Source organism: Argiope bruennichi, chromosome X2 (genome assembly GCF_947563725.1).
Source record: "Argiope bruennichi chromosome X2, qqArgBrue1.1, whole genome shotgun sequence".
NCBI lineage: Eukaryota > Metazoa > Arthropoda > Arachnida > Araneae > Araneidae > Argiope > Argiope bruennichi.
This window is the reverse complement of record NC_079163.1, coordinates 12729142-12748080: the sequence shown is the minus strand read 5'-3', so window position 1 is coordinate 12748080 and position 18939 is coordinate 12729142. Positions and strand designations below refer to the sequence as shown.

Here is an 18939-nt window from a genome sequence, read left to right as displayed (position 1 = left end):
TTGCTTTCCTGAGAATTTGCTATATTGATGGAATTGCTGTTTAAATGCCATAATTACGACAATGGTTGCATATTCTAACACATAATATAAAGCAGTTTGGAGATGCGATTCTTAATAAAAATTATGTATGAGATAAAATCAGAATATTCAAATCTGTAAGGGAGAATCATTGCTGATTCTGAAATAAAAGGATTTCGCATCAGAATCGTGAAACATATAAGCTATAAAAAAAACTAATACTTCGGAAGTTATTATGCGAGTAAAAGTTGTTAATTGTAGTTGTATTTCCAGTAGTTGGCAGACATTCTAACCATCAAACTCTTTGCAGTCTAAAGGGTGTATCAAATCATTACGGCTCTCAGGGGATTGTAGTCGAACTCAAATTCAGACATTCATTATTTGCCATGAAATATTTACAAATTATTGGATATTTTATACACTGATACTGTAGAGCATACTCCTACAGGAGAATTATAATACTATTTATGAAACTTTGTTTTACAGTGAAGACTGGTATATATTTCGAAATTGAAAACTTAAATTGTGATATATATATGTGGATAAAAGTGCTTGAATGTTATAAAGAAATACTTAAATTTATCCACTTAAACATTTATCTTGAAAGTTAATTAAATACTCACAATAAATTATAGCACATTATACATTTTTTCTTGTTTGTTATTCAAATACACCAATTCCGCTCTACTATATTACTCATGATACACAATAAAACAGTCAAAGAATAGTAGATATCACGTTTTGAAACAATACAATAACTGATGACAGCTGGATATACTTCTTCTAATTAATCAGAATTATTTTACTGATTTCATAGTTGATTTATTTTTTTCAATTTTATATGAAAAAATAATACTGGCAGTGACAGATTCCCTCAACTGCCATTGAAGATCGACCATGTCATAGGAACATGCTACAATATAGCTACAATATCGATAGAGTACAGATTGATATTATATATTCGCAAATATGTAACCCTAAATTATTAATTAGTTAATAATGAATCATTAATAACACAAAAGAGTAGTAGATGAGATCTAAAGGTAGAAATCGCAATGCACCTAATATATATCAATAGAAATGAATATATATAACGCTATACATAGTTATTGCTATTGATATATATATATATATATATATATATATATATATATATATATATATATATATATATATATATATATATATATATATATATATATATATATATATATATATATATATATATATTAATGATAATATATTGATATATATATCAGTAGCAATAAATATATATATATATAATATATAGAACGCAATAAAACAATTCGCAATAATGCAGTACCGCAATGCTAAGGATATCACATTAAGGAACTTCCCGTTTCAGTTAGTTGGTGGTTAGTTTTAAATTGTTAATGGCAAAGTTTACCAGATTCTTTAAAGAAAAATAAATACAATTAACAAAGAAATGAACCAAATAAAATTAAATTTTATTGATCAGAACAAGTAAAAGGAAATTTTATTGAAAGTAATAATTTTATCATAATGAGTAAAAGGAAATTTTATTGAAAGCTTTAATAGTCTTTTTACTGTAAATAAAACTCTATACATACAGCCTGAATTTATGCAAAATAAGCTAATAAATATTTATACTGCTTTTTTTTTAAACAATCTGTTTAATCTGGGCTAGTAAACTACCTTTGCAAGCAGAAAATAAAAGTATTTTAATAATTTAACTCATTCAGGATAAAATATCTACATCAAATTCACTCAAATTTTTATCCTATAGTTCTTACTATATTACATAATATTGTTTGTTACTTTTTATATACCTCTAAAGATGTCTTTTCAGAAAACAAATTAATATAAAAAAAATTCCTTTTTAAATGTCTCATTGTAATTTCTTCTCTTTACCAATTATTTTTCAAAGGATATTGAATATGGTTTTATTACAATTACTACAAAAACAGTCGTACGAAGAGAAGATGAAAAAGTACTCATTTTTATTAATTTTATTTTTATTTTTATTATTTTATTTTATAATAACAGCTCACCATTACAAATATATGGGATTTTCTCATCATTAAGTCTTGACAGTTAAGTGAATATGCTATGAAATTAGAAACTGTGTTTTTTCTAATATATTGAATTGTTTATACAATAACGAAGATTTTTAATGTTTTTAAAAATCTTTTTTGCTCTTTCGGGTTTAAGTTAATTATTCTTATACTAAATGGTCTAACTAATAGTACAATAATGGTCACAACCACATTATATGTTATAAAACAAGAAAAATTCAAAACTAAAAGACCAATATTTTTATCGAAGCTCCTCTTTTCATAATTGTACCCCACGCAACAAAATCGATTATTATCTTTTAAAATATCAGAAATGTATTTACTGATAAAAGTCGAAATTACTTTCTACATAAAACTGTTGATTAAAGACACTGCACACGATAGAATCTCTTAGATACCATTTTCAATTAAGGAGTTGAAAATATATTACTGTTTTATATAGTGTAATCAGTTGAATCTTATCTCTATCTTGGACAAGTTTTCCTTAATAGCATTCTTCTTCTATACGGCGAAGCTTAACAAAATATATTGTGTACTTAAATCTATACAAACTCAAAAGCTTCTTTTGCAGTGAACACTTTTGGTGTTTACGTCACAACTGAAAGCCTGAGTAATAATATATGCTGTCGGTTCTATAAAGAAAATGTGATACTTACTCTATAAAGGATCTCAAAAGTTGCATGTAATCTTCACACGTATTCAGAAGTAAAATTTATTCAATATGCGAAATAATCAGTATTAGAAATTGTTAATATTATAAACTTAGTTTATGCCTTTTTGAAGAACCTCAAATGAATTTCCCTCGTATTTACATTATTTGTACAACAAATTAAAAATTCACGAAGAAAACAAATAGAATGCTGAATTAGTTTTTTAAAGAGATATAGTTGCTAATAGGAGAAATATTTTAATATTATTTATTAACCAGAATTACATAAAATGTTGTGAAAAGACAGCTATCTTTTTTCAGCTTTCTATAAATTTCTACAACGTAAAAATTTATACTGATACTTACAAGTTCATTTAACCTCTTTTTCTTTCATCTCTGATGGAATAAATAATCGATCAAATAACATGAACAATAAAATATGAGGAAAATGATCAAGTAAATTTGGAAAGAAGATGTAAATCAAGGTTTTTTAAGAGTCGCAAGGTTAGGCTCAAAGATGCATTGATGATTTAAGACTGGGAGTGCGGTTCTTCATCCCAATGTTATTTTGCTGAATAAATGGATAATTTGAAAGCTCTTTTAACAAAAGTAAAACTTTTTAAGTCAAATGTTTTTGTTGAAAATTTTTTAAAGAGTCACACATACATTATGAAATAACAAAAATGTGGTATATAGAAAAGAAAATTCTAATAATACTCATTATCGGTCTTCCTGATATGACTTCTATGCAAGAAATGAAGAAATAATTATGTCTATAGCCCCGAAACTTTAAAAGCAAAAACCATTTCTAAGTTAAAATGTGGACGATTATTAAGGACCAGAATGATTAGGAATAATTTTACCTGAAATTATTTAAATACAGATTAGTTTAAGTAATAATGTATCATTTAACTAAAAACTAAATCAACTGTTTTTGAGAACCTTCTTAAAACTAATTCATGATTTTGAATAAGCATGAATCAAAATTATTTATTTTTTAATGTTTGCTTTCATTATACAGATTTTAATCGAATTACGTATGTGTATATGCACAATTCACAACCTTCTTAAAACTAATTCATAATTTTGAATAAGCATGAATCAAAATTATTTATTTTTTAATGTTTGCTTTCATTATACAGATTTTAATCGAATTACGTATGTGTATATGCACAATTCACAACCTTCTTAAAACTAATTCATAATTTTGAATAAGCATGAATCAAAATTATTTATTTTTTAATGTTTGCTTTCATTATACAGATTTTAATCGAATTACGTATGTGTATATGCACAATTCACAACCTTCTTAAAACTAATTCATAATTTTGAATAAGCATGAATCAAAATTATTTATTTTTTAATGTTTGCTTTCATTATACAGATTTTAATCGAATTACGTATGTGTATATGCACAATTCACAACCTTCTTAAAACTAATTCATAATTTTGAATAAGCATGAATCAAAATTATTTATTTTTTAATGTTTGCTTTCATTATACAGATTTCAATCGAATTACGTATGTGTATATACACAATTCACATGCACAATTCCTAAATATTACATTTTCATACACATATTTATATAATTTCAAACTTTTTGACCAATGTGGTAATTAGTACTTACACTATATATAAATTATTGCAAAATTAGTTATTTTATATTCTAAACAGAGTATCTATTAGTAATAGTTATATATTTTTGATTAGGGCCAAATTATAATTGAATTGTAGTAATTCCATTTAGAAGGCTGATAGTATGAAATATCCTTCCTTCTCTGTAGATGTCTTTTTTTTAACTTTATTTTGAGTGCCACATTTAACCATATAAATCAAATGAAATTTTATGAATAAATTTTAATTATTAATTTTATAACTTGAACATTCAAACGAGTACCCATAAAGCGGCCTTTCTTCTGATTGTATGAAATTCTGTGATCACAAGTCATTGCATCGAAATAGAAGACTCCGATTCTTTGCAAGAAAATCTGGAAGCATGAGTTTTTATTCACTCTTTCAAGCGCGGTGGTCCCTTTCCTGAACCATTTATATCAATTATTTTCAATTAATATTGGCATTGATTTTTAAAGCATTTAATAAAGAATATATATATTTAAAGTTTAAAAATATTTTTCTTTCAATTAAGGGTTTAAAAACTAAGCTAAAAAGCATTAATATGATATAAGTGGTTCATTAAATAAACCATTAAGCTTGAAAAGTTAATGCTAACACATCATACAATATATCAAGGTGTTATTTAAATGATTTTTTTAATCCATATTTTCATGGTTAAACTCTTGATATAAGGAATACAAGAATATCTCTTAAAAATTTGTTAACATCTTCTTAAAACAGCTTTTAAAGTAATGACTATGCATATAATAGTTTTTTTTTCCATTTCCAACATTTTTTTTTCTGTTAGTAAGCATTTAATTTAATTCTAAGAAAATAATTTTCCTAAAATTCTAAAGATAAAGTTTGAAGTTTATCTGTCTTTTCATTGAAGTATTTGATATTTTTAAACTTTCTTTCTTCAACGAAACAATCTGTTTTTCTTGGTATTGTAAAACAGATTGAGACTCAACACGAAATACCGTACTCTTATCCTCAAATTTCTGTTTCAGTTACGATAACTTATACAGAGTTTCCAAAACATATTTTCAAATGTTACGAGACGTCAGTTGTTTACGCTTTTCAGATTTGGATACTCTCTCGTCTGGCGGCTAACGTAATCTTTGCACAGCTTTTCGTTTCAATTTCTTTTCTTGTGGGAATACCAAGCAATCCAACTTTCAATTTAGGAGAACAATCACTCTCGCTCAAATTTTGAGAGCAATTTCGAGCATTTGAAATGTTAAATTTACATTTTCTTCCGCATTTGAAAATGTAAGTTTTTTTAACACCAAGATTTTTCAGAGATGAGTAAAATGCTTTTGTCTTTCGAATTTTTGGAAAACATCGAACGTACGACAGCAGTACAAAAAAGTTATTATATTAGAGTAAAATTTTTCATAAAATTATTACAACAACTGATTTTCTGAAGCCGTTTTTTAATCTTGAATTTGCGAACCTTTAGAAAACTTTAAAAACTCAGCTTAGCAATCAAACAACTTTCTCGGGACCGAATTAAAGGAGAAATATTCATAATAAAAATAAATTTTCTGTCTTTTAATTTAGAGTCCAAGGAGAAAAAGGTTTAAACAAAGAAAAAAACAAGGCTCCATAGATATAAATAAAACAGAAAAAATCATAATATTTATTTTCATTCATTTAAAATGACAATTATCAAATAGTATGTTAAGAATTAGAAAATAGTATCAATAAAAGCAAATAGTATCTTAAGAAGCGAGTCGATTTCTTGCAATCGCTTTAAACAATAAAAAGAAGAATCATGAATCATTTTCATTAAAAACAAAAGTACATAACGCCTAATATAAAAAAAAATAATATGCTGTTTCACAATGTAAAAGGATCAGGATATAATGGCAGACCATAAAGTGGGTGTTTTTATAGATAAAAACACTTATTTCTTCAATTTGAAACTGCGTAAAATAGCTCAGATTTTCGGAATCGGTACCAAAGCGATCTAATGTGCGGAAAGACTTTTGCGCATCGCGTTTGTGGACCCTCCCTGGTGTAAATGGTGTAGAATTTTACGATTCTTAATATAACAGAAATATTAAAAAAGGGTTAAATTACTTAAACATCGCTTAACTACATCTAATATGCAGGTTTCAAACATTTACAAAAAAATGGAATATTAGGTAATTTCTAAGTTTCCAAATTTTCTTTTAAAGGAAAATACGCATCATTTTCATGGAGAAGTTTAATAAATAATCCTAATGCAATAAAAAATTATAGAAGATATTGTAAACGATAAATTGATTGTAACTGAAAGTTAAGTTGGAAAGAAATGTACATATTTAGTATAACCTAAAAGTTGGCTTATAATTAAATTTATCATACTTACGCTCTAATAAAAAATTATTCAAATTATTTATGTTTTAAATTTATATTAATACTGATTTTTTTATATATGCTTTATGTTATCAAAGTCATCCAGTTATATTCGAGCCAATTATTTTAACTTATTATTTTACAATCAACAATGCGAAAAAAATGAATGAATTTTTGCTTAAGGAAGCAATATCATCGAATTTTCTTCAGGTGTACAAAATATTCAGAGCCTTTTTTCTTGTTGCCTCAAATAGTGCCTCTAAGTTTCATTCCTATATATCGAGAATTCTTCGTCAATTTAAATTTCTGACTAAACTTCCTCAACTATTTATTTTGTTCGAAATGTGCAATGTAACATGCGTCATCAAACTGCATGTTACCTCTTATTAGTAAAAGTTATCGTCAAGTCATCCATAACTATCTAATTAATTATTGATAACGTACAAAGACCATGTCTTCCAATAGCTATGCTCTACACTCATTTTATTAACTAGTATCTTCCACTTGTATTTATAAGTGCAATATTGACTAAAAATTTAGAGTAATATAAAAAATTTTAACTTTTGAGTTTTCGGTAAAATACCAAAATAACATTTAAATATTATTCTATGTTTTGATATTTTCATCTCGCGATAAACTCTCCACTTGCAGAATACAAAAATTTCTATATTTTAGAATTGTTTTCTGTGAAAAACTCCTTTAATTACTAAATGTGTTGTAAAAAAAGATCTTTTCTTACTACTTTTTTTTGCATTTTAAATGAAATTTTGAAGTACTTAGAATATTAGGTGAAAAAAATTATTATCTTTTCTAAACAAAAACATTTAGTCTAGGTATACCGCATTTTTCAATTGTTATTGTATATTAAAGAGCAGAAAAAGTGACAATCATTTTATTAAGATATGTATAATTGACTCAAAAAATATCTACTCAACCAAAGAAATAAAATACTCGTCTTCTGAACGTGTTGATTTCTGTTTGGTTAAATTATTCCTATATAAATTAAAATTGAGTTGGCAAGAAATTCTATATAATTACGACTGAAAAAAATTATCTTACCAATTGGTATTTTTTCTGGAACCGCATAAATAACAACCAGCATACAGGTGGTAATCACGATTCTCCCCGTGAACATCTGGCCGAAGATAGGACGGCGAGTGCTGGGAGAAAGTTTCCTGTTCATCCTGCTCGGCCAGGCCGGAGCGGCTACTGTCAGAAACCCGTACGAACTGCACCGCCCTCCGCCCAACGAACACAGCTTCCGATCAACTTTACGCACACCGACCCAGGGTTACCACAGATTTGGAAAACGCGCCAAACTAGGGCAATAATTACGCCAAAATGATACAGTGTCTTCTGATTATATCACCGTAAATCAATGTTTAAAAAAAATGTGGTGTCTTTTGCGTATTGACTTTTTCCTGTTACGTGCATACAGGAGTTTCACCTTTTTCAGGATCGAACATGTGAGATAGTTCCAAAATTTATTTTTATTTAGGTGAGTTTGTGTCATAATAAAATGAAAAAATAAAAGCAAAAAGCCCTGAATGATTACGTAATAATATCCTCTCTATTTTCATTTGGTAATAAGTTTCTGTAATGAAAATAATAAGCGTACAGAATGAAATAAGTCGGGTGCTCTTTTAAAATTTATACAAAAGTTATAAATACAAAAGTAGGTAATAAAAATAAAGAAGTTCTAAACTTTTTCTTATTGTAATTGTTAATTTTTTTTACTTGATTTAACCACTACTGTTGATATTGTTGATTATTTTCAACGTGAAAATCAAAATAAATTGCTCTATTTCTTTAAATAATAAATTTCTCTATTTCTAAAAAAATACAATTTACAATTAATTCAACTGGAAAAAAGTAATCTGAAAAGATTTTAACTGAAATTTCATCTTATATGAAAAAAATAGCAAATTATAATAAAATTAGAGACAGAACCAAATCTATTTTTAAATAAGTATTTAAACATTTCAGTATATGAGTTGCAAGGATTTATTTTAAAATACAATAAAATTTAACAACTTTAAAATATTCGTTTCGTTAGGATTTTTATTTTAAATGTATTAATGAATAATACCATTTTATTCTCAGAAGACAAATTTGTTCACATTTTAATTTTATTCATTTAATACAAAATTCGTATATGCAAATAAATCAACAATTTTCCATATTGCTAGAATTCAAGTGCATTTAAATATTTATGGTGAATCATGAATGAAAGAAAATGATGAATTAAAAGTCATTGTGAAACAAACATGGTGAAAGAAATGTTTACAGCTGATACGGAGTAATTCAAATACATCCAAACTCTAATGATGAATTATGAATGCCGAATGAATGAATATGATGAACCTGAATGAAAAGTTGATGGTCAAACAGAAGATTTTACAATAGAAATCTACTTCAGTTATAAAGAATAAAATATTATGTCGGATAGGAAAACTAAAAAAGTTAGCATTTTTTTCTTTGTAATGTTATTCTTATATTTTATTATATTCTAATAGGTGTTCAAAATCAATAATTTAAAATACTATGCATTAATAAATAATAATTTTTTTTAATTTTACATTTAAAATTTGATCCATATCAAATTTCGAGAAAAAATAATAATTGAAATTAAATTTACCCTTTGAAATAATAAATTTTGTAACAATTATTGAATGGTTCAACTAGAAGCATACTAAAATCCCAATACGTTTTGTTCAAAGAATATTATTCAAATAAATAAATTTCACCTATTTTTTAAAATGATGAGAATTGCTAGTAGTATTACTTTTGTAGCAATTGCAATTCACAAATAGCATTTTCTTGGAAATTTTATAAGCCTTCCAGAATATACTTTTTCGCAGTATTTCAGAGCATACCAAATATTTTAGCTATTTCATCATCATTTATAAAAATTTGGATCGCTTTACTGATCTATTGTCGTAATTGTTAATACAAGTTAAGAAGATACAGGCTAAGAAGTTATAATATGTACTTATTTTAAACAATTCTTTATTTTTATTCTTAATTCAACTTTTCTTAATAAGAAATATAAGAGTAAAGGAAAAAATTCACCTTCTGAAATGTTGGACATTCTTTGTGCTATGCACAAAGAATGTCCAACATTTCAGAAGGTGAAGGATGCCCATTGCACGAAAACAGAAAGAAATTCATTGACATTTTTCAAACATTCGTATCATCAAAACGAAGAAACTAAGATAATGAATTTTCTATGCACTTAGCAGCTTGCTCAAATGCAAAACTAAGAAAATAAAATATTGAAACCTCTATGCAGTTATCAATTGACTCAACTGCAAAACTAGGAAAATAGAATATTGAAACCTCTATGAAATTATCAATTGATTCAGCTGCAATGCTAGGAAAATAGGATGATTAATCTTCTATGCAAATATCAGTTTGCTCGACTGCAAACTAAATAGTAGAAAAATAAAAGAAAGAAAGGGTATATTAGCTCGAAATAGATTTAAATAAAATGAGATTTGCTTTTGATTCCATTAAAGTATTTTTGGTTAAAATATTCTCAAAAAATGACTTTCCGATGGTTTTCATTTTAAAATTCTTTCATCAAAAAGTTTTGTTTTTCGTGATATTTTTTTATGGTAACGGATATTCTAAATATTGTCAAAATATTAAAAAAGTGGTATTGATAGTTTACAATAGAATAGCTGAACCATAAATATAATGAATTCTATGTATGTCATAGCGGTGCAACAATTTTTTATTTGCGACAACTTCTGAAATAATCAAGAAAAGGTAAATAGTGATTATATATCTTTGTAATAAAGAAAGGAAAGAACTTGGCATCTGCAGCAAATGTTAGTGAACATGAATTCTATGAACAGTCAGCTTCAAAAACAAAATCCCCTATCTTAATAGATAATAAAAATTTATGATCTTGTATATGTATCTCTAGATGTATTTCTGTATCTAGAAAAAGGATTCAAGACATTAATATTAAGGAGAAATTCATATATTGTTAAATTGTTTTCAGATGTTTATTTTTGCTTCGGTTTGGCATTGATATTAAACAAGGCAACATTTGTTTAGCATTAACGCTCAGTAAGCAAATATGATCAGAGCATTTCAGCCATAAAATATTTTAAATAATATAAGTCCAAATATAATCTTATTATTTTCATTCTAGTATTGAATATTCTACTTAGAGAAGAATTTTCAAAATATTAGCCAAATTTAAGATCTAAAGCTAGAGTCTAAAAATATTAGAGATTTTTGCTTTCTTTTTTAATTCTAAAGGACAAAATTTCCTAAAACTGAAATACTTAAGGAAATGGGGGGAGATTGTTCATTTCAATGTCTATACTTTTTAAGCACTCGATTGTTACTTTAAAAAATGTATTCATAAATTCTCATGACAGATAATATTTACCATTGTCTTTAATTTAAGTATATTAAGCTACGTTTTGAAACAATACGAAAACTATTTTAGAATTGACCTACCTTATTGCGTTAAACTATGGTCAGATTTGAGGAGGAATATCAGCTAATATCCCTTTGTTCCATATTTTCACGCCACACAAGTGAGAGAACATTTAACTCGTAAAGGACAACAGATCCACTTAAGCGGGTAGTAAGTACACTAGGAGAAAATACGAAGAGCGAGTTTGAGCTGACAGCTTTTAGCATGACGACGATGGGGATGACATGCAGTGGAAAAGGCGGGGATACCAGTATTCAGTCTGACAATCCCAAAAACGCAAGGCTCGATATGATAATTTTTTATTGCACCTTAGGCATTTTCCATTGCTTTTTTCCCGTATATTTTCGTGGGTCTTTCATTTTCATTTTTGGTTTTAGTTTTAATTCTTGTTATCACATTTTAACCCTTTCTAAGGCCGTGGGAAGTATGCTTCCCACCAAATTTATCAATCTTTGCATGAAATTATGTAGGTTGGCATAAGTTCTGACAAATTTTTTTAGTAAGTCAGAAACTTGGATCTTAAGTTCTTTATCTCACACAAAATGATGTGTCTTTATTTGTTACTTAATTATTAATTAACCAAATTAATTAATTAATCAAATTAAATTTATCTAATAAGCTAAATGAATCCCTTTTCTTATTATAATTTCAAACCTAAAAATATTTTAACATAATATGACTAGAAAAAAATGGCCCTTTAAATGGTTCAATCAACTCACCTGCTCAGTTAGCAAAAGATGTTAGAAAGACCTTCTGCACCTATTTCAATACTATTGATGTTGCTCATTAGCAACAAAATATATGCCTACATCAACAGATATATAATACACGTTAGATTGTATAAATTAGTACTCATTTTGGCTGAGAATAAATTTTCATTTTTTTTGTTTATTACTAACTCTAACGAAATTAATGATTGCTGACTGTTGTACCAAACAATATACCTAATTCACTTATAATTTTTATATTATTCTCACTTATTTTAAGTCTTAATAATATGTTTCATATTATGCCAATATTTTTTTTTTACGAAATTGTAGGATTTTATTATGGAAGAAGCTGAATTTTGTCTTTAGCATTTTTGATTTAATCTTTTCATTTGTAATTTGAAAAAATATATAAAAATATTGGAATACTTTTTACGTATAGTAATATGCTTCTATTTTCTAGTTGAATAACCTATATTTTTCGTAGTAAAATTGTCTTTATTTATATTTGAATACTTTTTTTGAAGAATCTATACAGCTAGAATTTTCCTTAAAACATCTTTATCTTTCTTCGTTAAATCCTTCAAAAATTAGAATTTATGCAAAATAAATTATCTTCTTCAACACAAATAAAAATTTGTTATATTCGATGACTTTTTTTACATTAAAATCAATTTTTAACATAACATTTAAAATTTAGAAAAAAAAATTCTTGTTATATTTTAAGGGGTAGAACATACTTTGTACCATAATTTGAATAATTTTCTAATATATGTTTTTAATAATAAATATAATCGATATTTCACCATTTGATATCAAATTTTTGTAACTTTTGAAACAAATCTAACGGTTAGAATTTAAATAAACATCAGATAAAAATTAGAATATTGAGTTATTACAGTAGGTAAATTTAATTGTAATCATTTTTCAAATGTATTAAAATATTATTTTCAATTAATCTTTAATACAAAATATTTTAAAATTGGTCTTTTTGTAAGAGGGACTTAGCACAAAGGTACTTGACAAATTGAACAAATCCCTTCAGTACGTTTCGATTTTTATTATTATTATTATTTATTTATTTAATTTTTTTAGAGTTGCAATCAGCTCATGTTCTTCTAATTATTTCTAGCTGCTCTGCCAAAAATACTTCTTTTAGTAAATATCTGAAAGACGCAAAATATTTTTATAATATGGTTCACAAAATAAAATGCCCTTTGGTAATGCCCTTTCTTCATTAAATGGCTTAAAAACGAAATTACGATACATTAAATATTTAGCTATATAAAGTCCACAGGAAATAAATCACCATGTTAGAAAGAATTAAAAAATAATTTCAAATCTCAAACTAAAATTATGTAAAAAAGAAAAAGCAACTAAAATTTAACAAGTTAATAGCCGTCAGAAAGTAACACAAATGAACGCTGAATGAAAATGAATTAAATTTAAATCATTTTCATTTAACAGAATTAAATTTTGATGGAATTTTTGACTTTTTCCCCGGTGACTATGCATTGCGTTTGGCGTGCATTGAAGATCTGAATTCGAAAGAAGAGTGATATCCGATTTTCCGCGCCAACTATGACGCCGCTTCGGTCGGAAATGATTGGTGCATTTCAGGAACGACAAATATTTCGACAGGCACTTTCTGACTTGCGTGAAAGTGAACGCCATCCTTTTCGGCGGTCAAATACAGGTTTTCGACAGGCAAATCGAAATATTGCCCTTGCATGGCCTTCGTAATTTTCCTAGAGTATTAAGGCTTTTACAAGGTGTGTTTTGACTTAATCCGATTTTGAATTTGAAACTGTCTGATACAAATGCGAAGACTGGTTTTTTATTATAAAGCTGGTATCCGGTGCATTGCTGCCGCAGAAGAAATAATTTTGGAAATATCGTTTGAAATTTGAATTTAATTAGGAATATTTAATTAGAGATGATAGAAAGAATGATATTTATTCTTGTCGACAATGAATATATTCATTGAAATTGAAGAATATATAAAGGAGAAGTATAAATAATATTTATTCCACTTTTTTGACTTTATTATTCAATTATACTTTAAGGCAGATAATATTTTTTGTTTTTCTGTCTTCAGCAAAAACAAATAAGTCTCTTGGCTGTCCTACACGTGAGCATCCAACATACAACCGGCCATGGGAAAAACATGGATATTCGAGGTTCCAAACAATAAACTGGCAGAGTTTTATCCCAATTGGATGAACAGCACGGCAGTGCATAAAATACGAACAAACAAAAATTCATTTTTATATATTAGATTTGGACCTCATCAAACCTGTGTTGATCACTTCATGTAGTGTATTCTGGAAGGAGGGAGATTTTTGTCTGTTTACTTAATTCATTGGCAAGAGTCCCCTCTAAGGATCATCCTTTGCGTTTGCGACCCAATGTTCGATTGCAACAATTATTTGCTTCTATATGCCTGATTTACACTTAAATGTTGTCGCATGCTTTAGAATCATCCTTGATATGTTTTATAATATTTTGAAAACCTCATCTGGAGGAATATATATCATAAAATTTCAGTGACAAGAAAAGTCATTATAGCCTGTGTGAAAGCAGAATTGTAACCCCCTTTCAAGGGATAAAATATCCTTGATCCCATTGCCGTCTGTAAAATTTTGGGGCGCCCCTAAGGTTGAAAAATAAAAGAAGTATTAGAGCATTAATTAATAATAACTGAGAGTAGGCTAAATTCAGAATAACAATATAGCAAATTCTAATAAAGAACCTTAAGAGTAGATAATTTTCTTAAATATTTGGTTTATGGAGGCTGAATAAGATATCCTAATCAGGGTTTTTTTGTCCCCCAAAGGGGAGATCCTTGTTTCTGGACTCACAGTTTAGTCCCTTTGTCTACAATGATGCGTCTGACGCATGCATATAGTTGATGAATTATTTTATATTTGAGATAAAATATCAACTGACTTTAAAAAGCAAAAATTGAACCCACGTGATTATTTTAGGAGATATCTTGCTAGGTGTTATTTTACATGTATTGAAATAACCAGAAATGTTCCAAATTATTATTTCTTGATTCTCTATTTAAATAGAAGGCTAAAAAAATTATATATATATATATATATATATATATATATATATATATATATATATATATATATATATATATATATATATATATATATATATATATATATATATATATATATATATATATATATATATATATATATATATATATATATATATATATATATATATATATATATTCAGAGAACATTATTTGGAGAGCCCCAAGGCGAAATGCGACTAATTTCGATTAATTGACTTTTATAGTACAGCGAACTCTATTTATCCAAGGTTAACTAGATGACTGTCTCAATCTCCCTACATACAAATTTCCTCTAATGTCTAATTAGATACCATCTTACTTTGGGAATGCCTTCTTGTTTCGACCTACTAAGAGTGTACACGAAATACTGTAGCTGGTTCAGAATTCGGCAGTTTTGTGTTTGAAACCAATGAATGACTACATATTTTGTATCTAAACATTCTTCTGTGAATGATTTAATCACTTTTATTAAAATCAAAAATTCTCATCTTAAAAGACTTAAAAATAATCAAAGCCTTCTTGGATATTAAAAAAGTAAGAAATTCATTCAGAATTTGAGGCTTATTCTTGGAGTCAATTAAATTTTTTGGCTGACGGTTTTTGTTTGTTCCTTTCCAACTTATCTTAGAAATATTTTGCAATTTTTTTTTTCATTTGCAGAAAACTTTGTTACAATATAATTAAATGAATTTGGGCTTCAAAAAAATGGAGAACCTCCTTTTAGTGTCGAAATTTATTTTTGTATCATGTTTGTAATACTTTTGGTCAAACTGTATAAAGTAGATCCAGAATCTCGCAAACGAAAAAAATAGAAAAAAATGTCGCTTCCAATGAAAGGATAGAGCGGGTCAGGTTTTTTATTTCTTTAAAATGAAACTAAATTTTATAGGTACTACAATTTACAATTAATTCCGCCAAATAGCTCTGTAGTTGATGAAGTATTGTGTTATATAAGATAAGACTTTGAATGAAGTAATCAAGTAGAAATTTCCAAACTGTCTTCTTTCGCTTGGGTGCAAAAAGAAGAGATAACATTTTTTTTTTTTTTTGTAATACTTTAAGCTAAATAACTGAATCTAATACTATTTTCTGTTCAGCCTATAAAGCATTGTTAATACCAATTAATTAAGAATCATATGGTTGAAACTTTTTTTAAATCGAATAAAAACTAATAAATAACATTTAAAGGAATCCTTTTTCGAATGATAAATGGGGAAGAGAGACGTATCTCAACTCTTTGTATCGAGAGAGCGAATACGCTATATACGACAAATGACTTTGAAACACCGTTTTCTCCAAATCCTTAATTTCATATTTTTGCCACAATGATTCTCATCAGGCAGTTTTCTGTGAAAAAGATGCGACTCCTCCTTTGGGCTTCTAAGCGGAGGATGATACATCGAATATTTAAAAGCAATTATTAAACCCAAAGTCTCTACCTATACGACATATTTAAAATGTTATAATTTAAAACGTTAATTCTTCTAATAACGATATATATTAAAATGAAGCAATACTCCATGGAAATTATGCCTTTTTATCTCCATACATGCATAAAAGTGCGGAGGGGACGTATCTCAAATCTTTGCCTCTAGAGAGCGAATACGCTATATGCAACAAATGACTTTCAAGCACTGTTTTCTCCAAATCCTTAATTTCATATTTTCGCCATAATGATTCTCATCAGGCAGTTTTCTGTGAAAAATACATGACGCCTTCTTTGGGCTCCTAAGTAGAGGACGATACATTGAATATTTACAAGAAGTTATTAAACCCAAAGTCTCTACCTATACGACATATTTAAAATGTTATAATTTAAAACGTTAATTCTTCTAATAACGATATATATTAAAATGAAGCAATACTCCATGGAAATTATGCCTTTTTATCTCCATACATGCATAAAAGTGTGGAGGGGACGTATCTCAAATCTTTGATTCTAGAGAGCGAATACGCTATATGCAACAAATGACTTTCAAGCACTGTTTTTTCCAAATCCTTAATTTCATATTTTCGCCATAATGATTCTCATCAGGGAGTTTTCTGTGAAAAATACATGACACCATCTTTGGGCTCCTAAGTAGAGGATGATACATAGAATATTTACAAGAAGTTATTAAACCCAAAGTCTCTGCCTATACAACATATTACTACACCAACTGTAGAGTCATCTAATAATTTAAAATGTTAGTTCTTCAAATTCTAACAACGAATTCAAATAAAATGAAATATTACTGTATGGAAATTATGCCTTTATATCTTCATACGTGTATAAATTATTGATTTTGAAAGTTCTTTTTTTTTTGCATCTGGGTCACTCTGTACTAACAAAAACATGCGGAGAATTCGCAATTTTAAAAATTATATAATCAGTACAATTTACCCTTTTCTTTAAAAATATTTTTGGCAACTAAAAACGGTAAATGATATAAATGTTAAAAATTCACATGGACGTGTCAGAATGAGTGGTACTGAATAGCAAGGTAAATAGGAAAAGCATCTGGTATGCCTTGACTAGTCACTCATTTCAGTTTCAATCGCAAAGTCATATATTTTTAGAAGAGCAAATAAAGAGGACTTTAGAGTGGTTGACTTGGTGAACGATTTAAGAACCTAGCAAAACATAGGTTACTGAAATTCAAAAACAATTAATTAATAAAATGAATGTAAAATGCTACAAAATTGTATGTAATTTAAACAATTTGTATTAAAAAGTTAAAACATGGTCAAAGTAAAGAACAAGTAATGTAACATATTTTATTATATAAAAAATATTTTATTATCTCATCATAAAAATTTATTATTGTTCCAAAAAAGACTGCTAAGATTGTGTTAAAATAATAAATGTTGTATTGATATAGGCAAAAATCTTTTTTTTTTTTTTTTTTGCTTTTTTTTAATACTTATTACTTTTACCATTTTATCCCTCAGCTGTTTTTATTATAAGTAACATTATGAAATTTCATTTATTTTCACTCGAGTGAACGAATATAATTTAAGATCATATACTAATTACCAGTCACTCATCTCAGTTTCTATCGGAAATTCACATATTTTGTAACCACTTTTAAAGAGAACTATCCAATTAAAATAAGATTTTCCCGGCGAATCTCTTTTCCAATAAATATCCTTGAAAAGTAAACGAAAAAGACTTGACTCTTCTTTGAATGCTAATGAGTTAAATTTCAAAATCTCGCAGTTTTTATTGAATCTTCGAAAACATTAACAAATCAAAATTTGAAGAGGAAAGAATCAAATGCCGATTACTTCATTATCATTAATTAGCTAAATAGTATTTTTTTTAACCGTGCTGTATTAAATTCAAAGCTTAAAATGTTATATTATAGCAAAGGATACTTTTTATTGGAGAAATAATGATCAGATTTAAATTTTCATCCTTTAATTTAATTTAATCATCCTTTAATCATTATATAACGCCAAAATGTGAAATTCAGTTCGGTTATAAATTATTCGCTATAATCAATGTTATTATTTATTTACTAAATAAATAAAAATGTATAAATTTAAAATGTCTTAGTAGACTAAATGAGCCTCAGTGGCCAAATGGAAAATTACGAGTGTTCAGTATTTGATTAGAATATCTAATTAGAAGTTTGAGTCTTCAAAATTTGATTCAACCAAAACACCATGATGAAAGTTAAACCTGAAGTCGAGTTTTAAACGATGTTACGATTCGGAAGTTTGGAAAGTGAGGTTGTCTTCAAATTAGGAGTTGTTTTTGTCATCTGATTTAAGATTAGAATAAAAATTTCCATCCCTTCCCAACGGAGACTTAGCAAACATTTTACCTTGGAAGGGAAGGGGATGAGACAGTAAAAATTTCGTATCTTTTTATGAATGTTGCTGACTTAAAAAAACAAGCGTTTCAATGTTATTTTATTTACAAATGTCCTCGTACTGTCAGATATAATATAATTTTTGATTGACTTCATTTTCAGTTAAAAATCGAACGATTATATTACTTACAGAGTCTATTACT

At 27.1% G+C, this 18939-nt stretch overlaps 1 protein-coding gene across 1 annotated transcript in view; it reads right to left on the bottom strand.

The window, feature by feature from the left end:
• LOC129960361 (glutamate receptor 1-like) overlaps positions 1–7909 on the bottom strand; it is a 547350-nt gene extending 539441 nt beyond the window's left edge. The window contains exon 1 of the mRNA XM_056073766.1: positions 7742–7909. Coding sequence (XP_055929741.1) covers positions 7742–7865 — 124 coding nt within the window. The 5' untranslated portion in view covers positions 7866–7909. The remainder of the gene's footprint in view (positions 1–7741) is intronic.
• Positions 7910–18939: the final 11030 nt, after the last annotated feature.